Below are 17,185 nucleotides of genomic sequence, written 5' to 3' on the forward strand. Positions count from 1 at the left end.
TGCTCTCTTCCCTCCTGGAGTAAGCTCCAAGCCACTGCTTCAACAAAACTTCAGTGAGACAGCAGGATGGCAAATGGACTCCTCAGAACCCTGTTCCTTCTGAGAAGTGAGTATAGCTGTGCGACCAAAAGAAAAACTCTGTGCAGTAAGATGTTGAGAAACGTGGAGTTTTCAGGCCAGACTCTCAGTTCCACCACCAAGTATCACCATTCTCCAGCTCAAGTCTGTAGTCAGAGCTCCTGCTCCCAGGGAGACTGATTAGCACACCAGTAGCCTGATTAAAAGCATACGATACCTCTGTGAACAAAGCAAATATGTCCTTGAAGCCTATTTACTACTTTTATCAGACATGGGCCTACTGCCCACGTCCTCCAGAGTCAGCACAGGGGCCCAGCGCTCTGTGCACTGTGAGGCTCAGGGGAGGAACAACTCTGTATGAATTGTTTGGTACCAGAAATGACACTGGCAAAAGCTGTGGGACTGCAGGCATGAATGGTATTTTGTTTTTTTTGTTTGTTTTGGTTTTTAAAAACACACTAAGATTCATACATTCACATCTGGAATGTACAGATGTACAACATCCAGTTTGGGACCTCCCTGTACAAGAAAGTTCAGCAGACTGCCATCAAGATGCTTAGGGCTGAAGCACTTACATTGTGAAGAGAGGCTGAAGGAATTTGGCTTCTTCAGCCTGGAGAAGGGAAGGCTTAAAGGACCTCTAATAAGATGATGCCAGGGTTTTTTGGCAGATGCACCGTGAAAGGGTGAGAAATGGTCATAAAATAGCAGTCAAAATTCCACCAAGAATTAGGAAAAAGGCTTTCCTCCATGAGGATAGTAAAGCATTGGAACATCAAACTGAATGATTCAAGAATTCTTTGAAAACAGAGGTATTGTTCCCATGCAGAAATCATACCCTCTGGGTTATGAAATCAAGCATTTGACACTCCAGAAATGCCACAGATTTCCCAGTACCTCACTGAGCTTGTTGGAGCTGATGTCACCCAGCAGCAATGTGTCTGAGGTATGGGCCACCAGATACCTGTCCTTTCCTAATATCTTCACCTCATCAATCTCATAACCATACTGGGATTTCAGCACAACTCGAGTTCCTGTTGAGAGGTTCTTCACGATGACCTAGAGAAAGTGGGAAAAAGCAGTATAAGGCCATACACACAGGGAGAACACAGACTTCTTGTTCCACAAAAGATTAGGTAGATGATACTTTTTTAGATGTCCCCTCACATCATTTCACTTTGCTTTTTGAAAGAAACCTAAGAAACCTTACCATTCCTCTGACAGCTGTAGTACACATGTGGGACTCTCACTTCTGCCATTTACAAGTTACCAGCCTACTTGGAGGCCTACACAGGCCCCCAAGGCCAAGATCCCCTCGGAGAGTCCTGCACTCTCACCCCTGACTGCAGAGGGGTGCCCAGGCTGCCAGCTCACCCTTACTATCTCATTTTGAACAAGGTAAATTTGGTTGAAATTAAACCACTTCAGGAGTCTGTATTTGGCGTGGAGGTACCTCACACAAATTCACAAGCTAGGAAATAAACTCCATGGTCTTTGATCCTAGCCAATTCCCAGCCAGCCTTGGCCCTGTGCCTAGAATTTCCTAACAAGTAGCTATGAACAGACTGTAGGTGCAGAACTCCAAACACATCTAGTTCTAGCAAGCATCCAGTTTTCATCAGGAATTTCATACCTCATTTGATATTCTCTTACCTGGCTTGGTCCCACATATGTAATTTCAAATTTATTTTTGTAAATGCTTCTGCGAAGGCAGCAGTCAAACTGTTCAACTCCTCCACACAGTGTGCCCTGAGGACACAAACACACCACGTGGTCAGTGAACTCTGTGAAGGAGAGATACTCCAGACCCTGTTTACATGAACAGAATCAGAGGTGAGACACAAACCCACCAGTTCTGGCTGTCCTGGGGAACATTTCTCAAGTCCCCAGATGCAGGAGGATCAGCCCTGACTTTCTTGAGACAACAGAAAGATTGAGCCACTCTCAGAGAAACAGAGATTACCAAGCACTGGCATGAATGTGGGAAAGGAGGAGGAGGGGTTAAAAACCAACTTTATCCTCATTTGCCCCATTATCCTTCTCAATTTCCCATTTGTCCCTCCTCTAGCCTCCCAATCTCTCCTCCCTTCCAGCAGACCCCTTTCACCTTCATCTCTTTCTTTATAACATCCCCATTCCTTTCACTGATCTCCTATCCCTTAGCCCCCTTCCCTTCTCTGCAAGTATTTGTTTACATGTTCAAAAATTCTGTCTGAAAGTATTTCAAGGATTCTTGATTGTTGAACACAAAAGTATGCAAAAACTACTAAAGAAAAGTTGTAAATAACACCTTTCCTAAATATTTTCAGTGTTTGAGAAAAATTTGCAGAAAGATTAATTTTAAGAGCCTTTAAAGAATTATTTAACTTAATAGAGAAAGGCAGATCAAGGCTCAATGGCTGAAAGTAGAAGAAAGACAACACTGAGCTGAAAACATAGCACAGAAACACAGAGTGTAAATAGCAGCTCAACTTTTATACTGCATCTCACAGGTGCTCAGAGAAAAGAATGCTCCTGAGACTGCTCTGGACTAGATATGCTGACCTCCCCATGCTTCTGGGAAAAGAGGAGGGCTGCTGTAGCCAGCAAGCCATCACAGCAACGGCCACGAGGCTCCACAGCTTTGCAGTCTGCACACCTGATGCAGCAGTTCCCTGGCACAAGGTCTTGGCCTCTGCACAGGCCATGGTGTGACCACATCACCCGTCCTGCACCCCCAGGCCCCTGTGTGACTGCATCACCTGCACTGCACCCCCAGGTGACAGCACCACCCCGCTCAAAGCCCTCCCTGCCCCACACCACTGTTCCATGCACGAGCACGTGTCAGGCTGCAGGGATGTCCCTGGTATGGGACTGCACGGCTCAGGGCTGCTGACTGCTGGTACCAACCGCACAGATCCGGGAGCCGTCCCTCTTCCATGCCAAAGCTGTGATAGTGTACAGGTGAGCTATTTCTTTGGGCTTGCCTTCCTCCCAGGCACTGCGGCGTGGGCTCCAGTTCAGAACCCGTAACCTGGGAGAGAAAGGAGAGAGCAGAGATGTAAACTGTGTACAGCTGACAAAAGAAGCACTATAAAGGGGAGACTTCCCCATTGGGTCCATGGTACCTGTCATAGCTGCCGATGACAATGGACTGGCCTCCAGGACTGGTGGCTGCGGTGGTGAATTCCTTCTCTGACAAGTCCCGGCTGTAGTCAAAGGTTTGAATCACATTGCCTTCCTTCCCATAAGCAACAATCTTCTTGTCACAGCCTGCAGCCACAATGCTGTTGGAAGCCCAGGCGAGGGCATAAGGAGGACAGGGATGCACCATCAACTTACCCTACAACAGACAAAAACACCCTGAATACCCAAATGGCCCCAGCCCCCAGCTGGCCTCTGTACTCAGCTATCCCAGTGAGACCAGTATGGACCCCTCTGTAAAGCCCAGTTCTTGAGGGCAGCCTTGTCTGCTTGCCCCAGTCTGCAGGAAGACAGAACCAGAACTGAGTGATGTATCAACTAGGCCATCCATATAACTGCGAGAGAAGATTCCTGATACCAGTAAGAAGAACGACACCATTAATCAAACTGGAATTGAACTCCCAACATAGCTGAGTATAGACGGGCCTTCAGCATGTCACAGCAGCGAGCAGCCATGCTCAAATTGCTTCAGGTGAAGAGATCTGAGAACAGCATTCCTTTCAGCACAACTTGAAGCACAGAGAGACTCTCAGCAGAGGAGTGGGAGGCTCAGCAGAATGCTGGGTGTCCAAAGACAGTGTGAGGCTGAGATTCAGGGTTAACTGGAATAACTACACACTGCTTAGCATGGAGATGACAATAGCTATTCCCTGGAACCCTACCTGTAAAAGCATCATTGTCCTGGATACTTGAACATCAGGTCTTTCCAGACACCTGGACAGCCTTATGCCTCATACACAAAAGCATAACTTCCCCTCTTACCACCATCTTCAGTGTATTCCAAAGCATCTAGTCACTGTTCTGCCTCCATCAATGCTTCCCAAAACCTCTGCTAGCAAGCACAGCCTGTAGTTCCTCTCCAGCCTTGCCCTCCCTCCACAGCCTGATCCCTTTCCAGAGCTCTCGAGCTGGGGAGCAGGCTGTGCCAACAGGAATTCTGTTCATCGAAGAAGGATCTTTGATACCTGTGATTCACCTGAGCCCTCATCATCAAAGAAGAAGCGCACTATGGTTCCATCTGCATGGCCAGACAGGATTCCCTTCCCCGACACACTGCAGAGAAACAGACAGCATGATGCAATGCTGCAGTAAGATTTACACCTTGATTTTCATATCCCTGCCCACAGGAGCCAGTCCCATGGTCACTGCTGACGTTCCTCATCAAAGGAACCTTCCCCAAAGACAAGAAGATATATCAAGTACCTGTACCAGTGTCTGTAAAAACAAAGTAGACAAAAGTACAGAGAGTAGAGAGTGGCCAGTTAAGTATCTTTATCATGTAAAATCACATTAACCAACTTTCTGTATTACTAAAACCCAGAGAGGCTGAGGGATCTTCAGTGGAACAGTGACTCTGCACACAAGTTCTTAGGGCAAGGTGTATCAAACAGCCCTTGCAGTGGAACTGCTCCAGAAGTGAGGCTGTATATTGTGACACTGGCAACCCCTAAAAGAAACACAGTGTAGAAAAAAAACATCTGGACAGACACTCCAGGCCTAAGTTCATTATTTGTAGTGTTAATGTCTTGATGATTCCAAGACTCAAGGACAGAATACAAATACTATGGACACTGTGACAATCCAGAAATCATACATCTGTCACCAGAATGACAGCATTTAGTGAAAATCTAGGACCATGATATGTCTTCAGTTCTCTTAAGTAAAGGACACTAAAGTAGTTAAAATGAAATCTTAATTTAGAAAAATTTTAAATTGCACTTTATGGGTATTTTCCTAATTACAGTCCCATCATAGTTTTATCTGGTGTAATATTTTTACCTCTTTTTAGCCCTTAAACTTGATTAATGTTTGTAATTAGATAGATGAAGCTGATGAATGCAATCCTTATAAAGTCACAGATTAAAATACATCAATGTATGTAAGGAAACTCATGGCAACTTTCATCCTGAACTGTGTTTGAGGGACAATCAAACTTCACAGGCCACTGTGGCACAGCCAGATACCAGATTTTAGGAAGGAATTCCTTCTGGAGAGCACAGAAGGAATGTTATTATCTTGACAAGTAACTGACAGCAGAAGGACACTCTGGCAACCTCCCATACTGGCCCCAGTTATGCCAGGCCAGCAGCGGGTAGGACACTAAGCCAAAGCAGGGCAGGCCAAAGCAATGCCATACTCACTTGGAAGTCAGCGAGACCACGTAGGAATCTGTCCCATAAATGGTGGAAGACTTGTTGTTCTTTGTATTTGCTAAACGAACCTGAGAGAGAGAATCTGATCAATGCTGCTTCTGTCTGCAGAAGGTGGATCTTCCCCAGTGTAACATCCCCAGAGGTTTCCCAGTCCATGACCAGCACCAGAAATCACAGGAAGCTCACTGCCTTCTAGGAGGTTGGAGAAGCAGAAAAGTTGAAGTCACACTTCCACATTTCTAGAAAGGCTTGGGAAAAGAACCAAGTGATCCAGTAGAACCTCCAAGGACTAGCTGGGAATCAGAAGATTCAAGTCCACAGTGTAATCTCTTTGTTGCTATTCTGTGCTCAGTGCCACATGTTGATGGCTCTTACCTGCACAGCCCAGGTGCTTGCACACCCTGGCAAACTCAGCATGGAAAAAAACCCAGGCAAATAACAAGTTTCTCTACCTTTCCTTCAGCAAGACCAAAGACAATGACATTCTCCGCTGGCCACAATAAGCAGGTTACGGCACTCTGCCAAGGAGGAGGTAAAAAGAGAGGTTAGGAGCTCCATCCTACTCAGCTTCCTGCCCCATTTCCACCTAAGACAGCTCATGAACACTGACAGCACTCAGGCAAGGAGAGATGGGCCATTTGGCAGGCCTTACAGTAGGGTTGAGGCCCTGCACGCTGAAGTTTAAACTAGATAATAGTGAGCTAGGGCAAAGTAATGGGCTCAGAAGGGCTAAGGGAGGGCAACAAAGTGACACAGATGTGTTCAGAATGGAGCTCTTCTGAGAGCATTACTTACTGAACAGGGATGTGTCTTTCCATGGGCTGTGGCTGAATGTAAAAAATCATGGATGTTTTAAAAAGTTTTTTGCAACAAGTATAAAACATAAAAATAATGTGACTGCCAGCTTCTCTAATAGCTATGAGAATACTTGCACTTTGGATCTTCATTTGATGTTATCAGAAATAGCCTTTATTTTTTCATTGACAAGCAATATTGTTATTAGCCACTACTAAATACAACCCAAAATCTGGTTCCAAATTCCCAAAATCTGAGGTGGGATCAGGATAAATAAAGCCGACCGCAAAACCCAACTGTAGGAGAGGGCCAAGAGAGTTAATGAAAGCCCTTCACATTTACCCTGCAGAACTCCAGTCAGTAAGAAGGCTGCTGTTCGTCTCTGTGCCACCAGCACCAGTTTCACTGGCTCTTCTGTCCCATCTTAAGCATCTGGGATGCTTTAGATACATATACACCCTCATTTACTCATTTCACCTTCTATCCCCATTCTGATCATTCCTATCAGCAAGCACAGCTACAATCAGGTAACAAAATGTCCCATGGTACCCAAACTGTTCATAATTAAGATGCACAATCAATGACCAAGACCCATTTTCATTACCACTGTTTCCCAGGAATCTGTGTATTTCCCTCATTATCTGGCAGACTCTTGTTTTCAGTCTAACACAACAAAAGCTTGGGAACAAGCCTCACAAGTGGGGATTTGCTCACTGCTTCTGCAAGGCAGTCACAATTGCACACACTTGTCCCAGCCCTCAAGCAGGAGGCCTGGCTTGCCAGCAGGGCTGAATAGTGCCACTGTGATCACTGGGTGTGTAACAATGCCCAGTGGCAGGAGAGGGAAAGGGATCAATAAACGATGTCTCATATTGACTGAACACATGAAAAATTTGTGAATAACAGGAGAAAGATGGACACAGTGGTAAAAACCCACACATATAGCACAAGAAAAAATAAAGGATTTATTTCGTTAGAAATGGTAGAAAAGGCATGGAGAAATGAGAGAATGAGAGGAAAAAAATCAGTGAGTTGCTACATTAAAAATACAAAAACTTGTATGCACACTGCGCACAGCATCCGAGCTTGTGAGAGGCGAGCAGGCTCCCACCAGGCTGCCAGCCAGAGGGGTGGGCAGCCAGCAGTACACAAGGAAAGGGCTCTCCAGGGAGGCTACAGGTGTCCCCACCTGTGATAACCACCCTGTTCAGGAAAGGGACAAAAGGACACCAAGCCCCTCTTGCTCTCTTTTCCTCATGACACACTATTCCAGTGTCATGACCACTCAGTGCAGAAGCTCAGCCACAGAGAAATAGAGGCTAACCAGCAGCTTTCTTATTGCCCGAGCCACAGAATTCCAAGAGCTCCCCTCCCACAGTCAGAAGGGAGCACTCAGAGAGGCCAGGGGGGCCTCCTGAGCCACCCTAAAAGCAGCCACAGTGGTGGGCCGTGACTCAACTTTGAGATGTAGGCTTTCAACCCACAGGCTGAGGCTGCCCTTCTCCCGAGAGCATGTGGAAACCACATAGTTTGAATTCTGCATCCTTTACATTTTATTTAAAAAGGAATCTTGGGATTTAGAGTTGCTAACCTGTGAAAAATAGTTGGGCACTGAGTCTCTCCTGGTTTTCCCTTTCAATTCCCCTAAAATATTCTGTCCACTGATGCCTAAAGTAGTCTCCAAAGTTTTGTAACTGACTGCATTGATTGTTCAGCAATTAACTGTGGTGTTGTACCCAGGAATTAGGAGGCCTCTGAAGCTTGGTGAGCAATACATGCCTCACAATTTAGAGATTCTCTTAGGATCTACCTGCATCTTTTGGAGGTCAAGTACAGTTTGGCCAACTTTGTCTTTTCCTACGTATGTTGGAGAAAATGGAGTCAAACAGGAGTCAGAGTCTCACCGTTTGGATGAACTTGTTGCATATCACCTTCTTGTCACCCCTGCAGAAAAAGGTAGACAAAAATTACTATCAGCAAGGCTGGCAATACTGCCCATTCTGGTCACCCCACCATTTGTATGCAGTCTGCTTTGGTACTCCCAAACACAAGCTGCTGAACTTCTGCATGCTGCTTGTTTATCACAACTTTAGGTAGAACATCAAAAAGAACCCAAATTTCTGAGCTTCCAAAATTCTGGTGATCTGCCTTTCTGTGTATTTAGCACAACTCATGCCAGCAAATGAAGTTGCAGTGGGGCAGGCGTGTGCCACAGCTACACATCTGTGACACAGGGGAAGACAGCCCAGGCTCCAGATGGCTGCACGCACTGACAGGGCTCCAGAGGGGCTGTGCCAAGGAAACCTCACCTGCTGTTCCCCACGGACACCTGGGTGACTCCCTGCGAGTCAGGTGATGGGCGCTGCAGTGTGCCAGGGAGAGGATAGGCCCGGGGAGCCCACAGCAGGGCGGGATGGAGCGTGCTGGACCCCACCGCAGACTCACCACTCCTCGCCGATCCTGTACACGTAGACAATGTTGTCCGTCTGCCCGATGGCCAGTTTGGTGGAGTCTGGGGAGAAGGCCATGCCTTTGACCACGTAGCTCTTCCTGCCGTACTGCAGAGAGAGTCGGTGTGAGCGTGGGAAGGGCGGCAGCCCCGGCAGCCCCGGCGCCGCCCGGCCTCGGGCCCCTCACCTTGGCGTCGGCCGGCTTGGTGGAGAACTTGTCGCGCCGCTCGCCTTGCTCGTCGTAGAGCAGCACCACGCGCTCCGCGGTGCACACGGCGAACCGGGAGCTGCTGGCGGACCAGGCCATGCAGGTCACCCGAGCCGTCCCGTCCTGCGGGCACACACAGCTCAGCGGGCACACGGCCGGAGGGCCCGGCCCGCTCCCCCGTTCCTCCCCAGCCCGACCCGGCCCGGCCCGGCCTGCCCAGCCCAGCCCGACCTGCGGGGCTAGCAGGGTCCGCACGTGCCGCAGCTGCATCGCGCCCTGCTCCGGGGCCGGGGCCGGGAGGGTCCCCCGGGCCCGCCTGGCTGCCGCTGCCGCCGCCGGCTCCGCCTCGGCCCACCCCCGTTGCCGCAGCAACCCCGGCGCCAGCGCCGCGCTGACGCGAGTGCGCCGAGCCCGCGGGGACCGACCCCCCCGCCGACAGCGGCAGCGCTCGCCTTGGCTCGGCTCGGCTCCGGCTCCGGCTCCGCCATGGAGGCGCTGCGGGCGGCGGGGCGCGCAGTGCTGCGGAGCCCGCGCCTCGCCCGGCACGGCCTGGGGCTCCGCCGGCGGCGCAGTGAGTGCGGGCGGGCATCGCTCCGGGCGGGCAGCGGGCAGGGGCCGGGCATCGCTCCGGGCGGGCAGCGGGCAGGGGCCGGGCATCGCTCCGGGAAGGGAGCGGGCAGGGGCCGGGCATCGCTCCGGGCGGGGAGCGGGCAGGGGCCAGGCATCGCTCCGGGCGGGGAGCGGGCAGGGGCCGGGCATCGCTCCGGGCGGGCAGCGGGCAGGGGCCGGGCATCGCTCCGGGCGGGGAGCGGGCAGGGGCCGGGCATCGCTCCGGGAAGGGAGCGGGCAGGGGCCGGGCATCGCTCCGGGAGCGGAGCGGGCAGGGGCCGGTCATCGCTCCGGGAAGGGAGCTCGCAGCTCGGCGCGGTCGGTCTCGGATGCGGCCGCTGCCCTCCGAAGGGAGCGGTGCGGGTGCGGCTGCGCCGGGACGTGGAGCCTCAGGGCGAGGGGCTGGAGGGCCGGGCCGAGGGGCCGGGCACTGCCGGGCAGGGGACACAGCGGCGCTGCGGCCGCTCGCCAGGCTCTCCCTGCCCGCTCCCCTGGCTGCCGCCACTTATGAACCGAGGCCGCCCGCGCCGGGGGCTGACGGGCCCGGGCGGCCGCACCAGCGCTGGAACACGCTGGGCTGCACCGGAGCCCTCCCCGGTCTGCAGCGAGTGTGCCAGGTCTGTCCGCGTGTCCGACCCGCGGACCCATCCCTGGAAGTGTTCGAGGCCAGGCTGGACGGAGCTTGGAGCAACCTGTGATAGTGGAAGGTGTCCCTGCCCATGGCAGGGGGTGGAACTGGATGAGCTTGAAGGTCCTTTCCCACCCAAACCACTCCATGATTTCATGACCCCTCAGGCACCCCGTGGCAAGGGAGGGCTGTGTCTGGCTGTTCTCAGTCACAGCTGCCCAAAGGCTTTTGGAGCAGCAGTGCTCACCTTGGCATGCATGGACAGTCCTCAGAGTTCAGTGACATAGGACTCTTCTGCCTGGGGTGGAGGTCACCAGTGTCTGCATGGCACCAGGCAGGCTCCCTGGTAGTTGTCACTTGTGCAGGAGTATGCTGTGCAAATAAGGTCTCCTGATTTCCCTGTGGGTTCAGATTATTCCAATTATGAGTTGGACCCTTCTGCAAGTGTGCCAGTAATGCTCAGGGAGCTAATCCCAGGGAAGAGGTGAAAATAACCCTGAAAAGTATTAGCTTAGCATGAACAGTACATACTGAGGCAATTCCCAGCTCTTTCTTAACACAGCGTCTCTGAGGTGCAGTTGCTTCCTAGTTACTGCAGCTTGGATCCCGAGTGCTGGCCAAGCTGCCCCTTCCCTGGCAGCCTGCTTTGCTTACACTGGGGCAACCTGGGGTTTTTGATCTGCGTGTGGCACTGATTGCTGCTGCTCCTGAGGTGTGCCAGCAGCTCAGGTGGGTGAGATGGACGCACCACTGAGAACATTTTATTTGTAACGAAACAAATGAGAACCAGGAACACAAGGTTTGTGCAGACAGCAGTGAGCACTGTAGCATCCTCAGTTGTGTGCAGATATGGAGGAGCTGTCTGCCTGCGCTGACAAAGCCTGCACATCCAGGGCTGGAGGACTAAAGCTTTGAGGGTGAACTGTCTTCTTCTGTTCCTCTTATGAGAGTGTCACAGAGCCAGGAGAGTGTCCTGCCGAGGTCAGGGAGCAGCACTGCTGTGGGGAGCTCTGAAGCTTCAACAAGGCGGGGTGGCTCTGTGGGCACTAGCCGTGAGGCTGCTGGCACATGGCTTCTGTGGGGTTTTGTCTTTGCAGAGCTTCCTGAGACCTGGGCCGATATGCAGGAGCCACTGCTTGAGGGAATGTGCTTCACCCTGAAGTATCTAGGCATGACTCTGGTAGAAAAACCAAAAGGAGAAGACATGGCTGCCGCTGCCATTCGCAGGATTGTGGCCACGGTGAGACTCAGCCCCGGGGCCCTGCTGTTCCAGGGTCAGAGCCCAGCCCCTGAACGCCCAGAGTGTCTGTGTCCTAGCCCTGAGCTCCAGGGACTATGCCCTTTCCAGGAGTAGGGTGGTGTGCAGGAGGCTGCTGTTCTCTGCCTGTGTGCTGTGGGGAAGCAGCCTTCCTGCAGGACAGTCCCCGCCACCTGCTCCCACACCTGAACCCAGCTGGGAGCAGAGCTGTGCCTGCCACAGCACGGAGGAGAGGGTGAAGTACTGGAGGAGGTGGGATCTGTCCCTTCCTGTGTGCATGGCAGTAGTGTGAAGAGATTTCAAGAGTGTTCTGTGCAGGGCATGCCTGATCTCCAGGCTCTGCTGTCCCATCTCTACTGCAGGAGCCTTTGCAGCAAGGGTCCAAGTGGGTGACACTGTACAGTGTGGGAGGCTCCTTCCAGCAAGGGGGTGAGGTGAAGACCCTTGCCAGGTTTGCAGAGATTACTGGTGTCTTCCCACTGCCAGGCACGGGTGGGAGCTCGCAAGTTCCAGAAGGTGATTCTGACAGTGTCTCCGAGGGGCATCTCTCTGCAGGATGCAGACACAAAGGAAATGGTGGAGAACGTCTCTATCTACAGGTGGGCATGGTGTGGGGGGGCCCAGGTGTTCCCCAGCAGCCAGCTGAGATGTTGGGCAGACAGGGAGGGCTGGGCCTACTCTCAGCAATACCTTCAAGCTTAGGTCTTCCTTTGGCTCCCTGAGGCCTGTGCCCTCTCCCTGCTGTGCTCCCAGCACTGCCTGGGGCTGAGTGCAGGCAGGGTCCTGGGTGACCTTGAGTTCATCTGCCCATCCATCGTCTCCTTGTGCCCTGCTTGTCTCTTCTGGCATTCAGCAGGATGTTGAAGCTGGTGGTTGGAAAGCCTCACAGTTAGGACAGGACTGCATGTCTGCCACCACTGCTGGGACTACCCTTCTGGCTGAAGGATGCCAGAAAGCGTGGCTTATTTGGGCTACCTAAAAGTAGTTCCTATGAGAGCTGATGTTGATTTTTCCTGCTGCAAGCTGTGCTTTGGCTGGGTTGGGTGTCTGTGGGTGCTGGGTGTGAGGGGAGCGTGGCTGCAGACTGGTGGCTAGATGGGAAACAGAGACAGGACATCTCTTTGCTGTAAAATTTGGACCATCCCTCTGCCTGACCTCCAGTTGTGTCCTTGGAAGCAGTCACCCTTCTGTGCTCCTCTTATCTCAATGCTTGAATTCACACATTGGGCTGATCTGGGCATCAGAGGACCACAGAGCACACTTGGGTGGTGCAGGAGAGAATGCCTGTGGATCCAGTGATCTCTTACCTGCTGCAGGTGCCAAGCAGTCTCAGGCCCTTGCTAGGGGTTTGGGCTGCCTGGACAGCTCAGGCAGGTGACAGCCTCAGGTTGTCAGCAGTGCTTGCTGATGTGCTGGGAGTGCAGCAGATGCCCTGTGCTGAGGCCCCAGAGTGCCCTGACAGCTCTTCTCTCCACAGGATCTCCTACTGCACAACAGACAAGCTGCAGAACAAAGTCTTCGCTTACGTTGCCCAGAGCCAGGAGAGTGGGGCACTAGAGTGCCATGCCTTCCTCTCACCCAAGAAGAAGATTGTAAGCACTTCTCTTCTGCTCTTGGCTCTGTGAGGTAAGGGTGGGAACAAGGCCCTACCTTCTGCCTCTTTGGTGAGAGGCCCTTCCCTCTATGCATCTCAGCTGGATCTGGAGCCAGGGAGCAGGTGTGCAGGGAGTGAGCAAAGGGTAGTTTCCTGTCTCAACTCCTGGGGGTCTCCTCTTGGGGGTGGCTGTCCTCCAGGAGGAGACAGACATAGCAGTGAGCTCTGGCTTTCCATCTGTATATTCTGCAGGAAAAGGCAGTGAGGGATGCTGGGGGGTCTGGGATTTCATGGCAGAGGGCCTGGCTTGAGGGCCCAGATGGAAGCAGATGTTCCCTCTCCTTCATGTACATAGGCACAGGCTGTGACTCTGACCGTGGCCCAGGCCTTCCAGATGGCACTGGATCTCTGGGAAGCAACACATGCAGGTAGGAGGAATTTCTCAAATGTATCCCTCTGCATAGCCCTAGGATCAAGGTCTCTGGTGTAGGACCCTGTCCTGGGCTGTGTGGAGGGGCGCTGACTCACTGCCTGGCTGATAAAGCACACCAGGCAGGGAGAGTGTTGTCCCCATGGCTGTGTTCTCTGCCACTGCCCCATCTCTGGCTGGGGTGGGGTGGGAGGCATCCCTGCTCCCCATGCTGAACTGCTCTGCATCGCTGAGCTGTAGCCCTGCTCAGGACCCAGTGGTACTTGCCCTAAGCACTGATTCCCCCACCCTTGTTTGCACCCTCCCCACAGCACAGTGGGGGTTCCCTGTCCTTTGCCCACAGTCCTGCCTGTACATTCCCAGCTGGGCTTTTTCCAGGTTGCAGGCACTAACTCTGCTGCTTTTGCCCTGTCCCAGGCTCTAGGCAGGATCAGCCCTTTCACCCTTCATGTGTCATGGAGAGCAGTGAGCCCGGCAGACCCCGTGAGCCAGCCCCCCAGGGGAGCCCTCCCTTCAGACACCAGTTTGGGGTACAGTATGTGCAAGTCTGGCCCATGCCCAGGGCTGTTTGGAATTAGGGCAGGAACAGAGTGATCCTTGTGCAGCTCCCTCCTCCTGCCCTCCCAGGGCCCTGTCGATACCTGCACAGCCCCCATCACACGTGGCAGCGGACATGAGGAAGAGCACTGTGCTTGCACAGCAGCTGTGGTTCCTCGGGCTCTTTGCTCCAGAAGCTCTCCTGTCAGGCCCAGCACTGCTGCAGCCTCATCCCTGCTCTGCTGGCCCTGTCACACAGGGAGCTGGGACCTGTGCTGCACACCTGGTGCCATGGCTAGGGTGAGAGCTGCCTCTGAACGAGAGGACCCTTGGGTCACCATCCTGCCAGCCTGGGCTAAGGCTCAGCCCTGCCCATCTGCACTGTGTCTCCTGCATGGCCACAGCAATTGCAGCATTGCCATGTTGCCAGTCTCACTATGTCCCTGCCCAGGAGACTCTGGATGCTTGGTCCTTGGCCTCATGGTTCCAGTGCAGGCCCAGCCTGGCAGTGCTTGGGGTTGTACCTGCGTGCAGCCTGCTCACGGTGGTCTCTGCCTGCCCTCCCACTGCAAGGTGTGCCCACCCACCACTGTCCCTGGGCAGTGTGCTGTGTCAGCAGCTGTGGCAGTGTGGTCCCTGCTCACCACCTGCATTTGGGGCATTGCTGCTGGAGGGCACGTGGGATGAGCCATGGCCTGTCTGTTCCTCGTGTGCCTGTGTGCTTGAGCCCAGAGGGTTCTGGCAGTCCAGCACTCCCAAGTCTTTCCCGCTGTGGGAACCCTTTGTGCTGTGTCTGGGGAAGTGACTGTCTTGTGAAGGGGCTGGGGACTGCCCTGTGCTCCAGACAGGCTCTGAGCGGCCCGGCCTCACTCCTGGCAGAGACCTGCCCGTGCAGTGAGGTGTCATGGTAGTTTTTTTGTTTGTTTGCTTGCCAGGAGGAGGAAGAGGAGGAGGAAGATGATAATGTCGGTGAAAGCTTATCTGGGTAGGTGGTGAGCTGCTTCTTCCTTTCAGAGATTTCTCTGATGCACCCTGTCTTGTTTCCTTTTCTCTGCTCCATGCAAGGGGAACTGCTGGGGCAATGGGCATGGTGGGATCATGGAGGAGAGCTAAATGGGACCAAGCAGAAGCTTCACACTCTGCCTCTGTCAGTTGAGAGCTCAAGTGAACAGGGGGCTGAGCTATGGAGGGACAGACCTTGCAGTCCAGCTTTTGCAGTGGAGCTGTGGGGGACAGATGGTGACCCCCAGGGTGCACCCAGAGATGTTTCTTGTTCTGTTTCTGCCACTCTTAGTTGATGCCAGCCTGTCCAGACATGCCTCTCTGATGGGACTCAGAGTTGTCCCCTTCCTCTGACTGATTTCCCTGGGGCTTGGACCAGGATGAAGGCTTGGTCATGCTGACTTCTGCATGGACTGGGGCTGTGGTCTGAGCTTGATGGTGTCTGTAGAGGAGCTGATGGAACCAGTCCAGCAGTGGACTATTAATCTGCAGGTCTTTGCAGAAGTGCAGAGTGTGAGAGGCCTGTTTCATCGTGGCTGTTCTCCATGTGCATGGCAGTGGGACCCAGCTGGGGTCTGGCAGTGCCACATGGCTGAGCCCGAGCTGAGCTGGTGCCAGCCAGGAACCACTGCATGCACAGGCGGGAGCTGTGTGTGCAACCTGAGGAAGTGTTGGCCCTTTGGACATGGGGCTCCTGATGGGAAGGAGATGTGGCTATGCAGTCTCAGGACAGGCTGGTCTGGGGAGGGAGTTTGGTAGCAAGTGGGCTTAAGGCCTTCTGCACTCCCAGTGCCCAGTGCTGCCTGCCTTGTCGGGGTCAGGAGTGTGCAGTGTCTCTCAGGAGGCCATGCTTGGGGTATGATAGGTGTTGTGTTCTCTTCCAAAGCAGCATGGAGGAGCTGGGGAGGGGAGCCCACAGCCCAGCAGGTAAGTTCCTTCCTTCAGTGCTGCATTGGCTTGTTCCCCAACATGTCCTCTGCAGGGGGAGGGGGTTGATGCTCACCTGGGAAGGTCTGCTTCCCCTCCCATGCTGTGCTGGGCTCCCAGCCTCATGTCTCATGGTCCGCCATGTCTTCCTCTCTCTTTTCAGAATTAACACCTCTTGTGCCCCCAGCGTGCTCTCCTACAGCACAGCTCCTGTGCTATCGCCTGGGGCAGCCCCCGGACAGCTGGACAGGGCTGGCAGGGGTTGGAGACCTCCCCACCTCTGGCCCCAGGACTGCTGGCCCCAAGACTCCCCTGGGCTAAGCCAAATCTCTGCAACAATGGACCAGCCACTCAGGATTCACCCTGTGCCTGCACCCGGGACAGCCAGTGCCTGCCCCTACCCTGGCACTGCCCTCCGGGCACGAGGGCTGCCGGCACTGCTGCCATGGAGTGCCCAGGCTGTGACACTCACTCCTTGTCCTGCTCTGCCTGCATGAACCGCCTACAGCTGCAGCTGCTCCCAGCTTGGGCTGGGGGACCTGTGCTCCTCGCTCTGCCTGCTCCCAGGCCACACAGGACCACTCTGGGTGCTCTGAGCCTGCTGGATGCAGCCAGTGCACATCCTCAGGGAGCAATAGCTCTTGGCCTGGAGCAGTGTGGGGAAGGCCTTGCCCCTGCAGTTCAGCCCCACACCCTCTCATGAGTGAAACGAGCTGGTTTTTTCAAGGAAAGCTCTGCCTTTATAGAGAAATAAACCAAGTTTTTTACTGTTGTTGTTTAGGTTTGAGTGCTGGATAGGTGCCATGCACAAGCATGAAGGGTACTGTATCTGCTGCACTGCGTGTGGTGAGGCTTGCTGTGCCCTGAGCTCACGGACCCTGGAGCTCCCATGTCTTCCTCAGCTGCAAGCCGTGAGGGAGCTGTTCCCCCTGTGCTGAGGGCTGCTGGGGCCCAGGGTGCCCTTGTGACGTGGGAGGAGCTGTTCAGGCTGTGCTGGACTGGTGTCTTGAGCACCTGTGAATGTCACCTGCGCTGATGGGGGCTGATGCTGACCATGCTGAGGCCAGGGTGAACACGAGCCCCTGTGTGCCAGCAGGTCTCAGCCTCTCCTCACATGCCTGTTCTGCTTTGGAGTGCCTCTGCCCTGCTGCACCCCAGCTGTGCTCTGCACAGGCAAGCCATGCACTTGGTTTCCTTCCCCAGACAGAGCAGAGGAGGCTGCAGCCATCAGGACATCTGGTCTCTCTGTCAAGTAACAGCTTGCAGCTATGTTCTGGCTGAGGCCCTCACTGTTGGGTTCCTGTCACATCTCCACATAGCTCCCCTTCTCAGG

At 53.7% G+C, this 17,185-nt stretch overlaps 2 protein-coding genes across 8 annotated transcripts in view; one reads left to right on the forward strand and one right to left on the reverse strand.

The window, feature by feature from the left end:
* The window catches only part of IFT172 (intraflagellar transport 172), a 36,062-nt gene extending 26,831 nt beyond the window's left edge, over window positions 1–9,231 (reverse strand). For 2 of the 3 annotated variants that reach the window (XM_064650856.1, XM_064650855.1), the window contains exons 1-11: window positions 9,099–9,231; window positions 8,847–8,990; window positions 8,655–8,767; window positions 8,114–8,153; window positions 5,867–5,932; window positions 5,403–5,482; window positions 4,227–4,314; window positions 3,186–3,400; window positions 2,968–3,091; window positions 1,732–1,827; window positions 976–1,137 (exon numbers count right to left, since the gene is read on the reverse strand). In XM_064650856.1, the coding sequence (XP_064506926.1) occupies window positions 976–1,137; window positions 1,732–1,827; window positions 2,968–3,091; window positions 3,186–3,400; window positions 4,227–4,314; window positions 5,403–5,482; window positions 5,867–5,932; window positions 8,114–8,153; window positions 8,655–8,767; window positions 8,847–8,990; window positions 9,099–9,137 (1,167 nt within the window). In that variant the 5' untranslated portion in view covers window positions 9,138–9,231. The remainder of the gene's footprint in view (window positions 1–975; window positions 1,138–1,731; window positions 1,828–2,967; window positions 3,092–3,185; window positions 3,401–4,226; window positions 4,315–5,402; window positions 5,483–5,866; window positions 5,933–8,113; window positions 8,154–8,654; window positions 8,768–8,846; window positions 8,991–9,098) is intronic. The other variant, XM_064650854.1, reaches the window with a different exon arrangement.
* A 57-nt stretch (window positions 9,232–9,288) lies between these two features.
* LOC135412276 (low density lipoprotein receptor adapter protein 1-like) lies at window positions 9,289–16,624 on the forward strand. 5 transcript variants are annotated; one of them, XM_064650873.1, is made up of 9 exons: window positions 9,291–9,438; window positions 11,202–11,344; window positions 11,849–11,961; window positions 12,840–12,954; window positions 13,312–13,384; window positions 13,804–13,916; window positions 14,859–14,908; window positions 15,812–15,852; window positions 16,016–16,318. In XM_064650873.1, the coding sequence occupies exons 1-9, from the start codon at window positions 9,354–9,356 to the stop codon at window positions 16,171–16,173; spliced, it is 891 nt and encodes a 296-aa protein (XP_064506943.1). In that variant the 5' UTR covers window positions 9,291–9,353; the 3' UTR covers window positions 16,174–16,318. The 5 variants fall into 5 exon arrangements, with proteins under 5 accessions (XP_064506940.1, XP_064506941.1, XP_064506943.1 ...); XM_064650875.1 differs by having other exon boundaries at window positions 9,292–9,438; window positions 15,815–15,852; XM_064650870.1 differs by having other exon boundaries at window positions 9,289–9,438; window positions 15,812–16,624.
* The last annotated feature ends 561 nt before the right edge of the window (window positions 16,625–17,185 follow it).

The sequence above is a fragment of the Pseudopipra pipra genome, chromosome 3 (genome assembly GCF_036250125.1).
Source record: "Pseudopipra pipra isolate bDixPip1 chromosome 3, bDixPip1.hap1, whole genome shotgun sequence".
Taxonomy (NCBI): domain Eukaryota; kingdom Metazoa; phylum Chordata; class Aves; order Passeriformes; family Pipridae; genus Pseudopipra; species Pseudopipra pipra.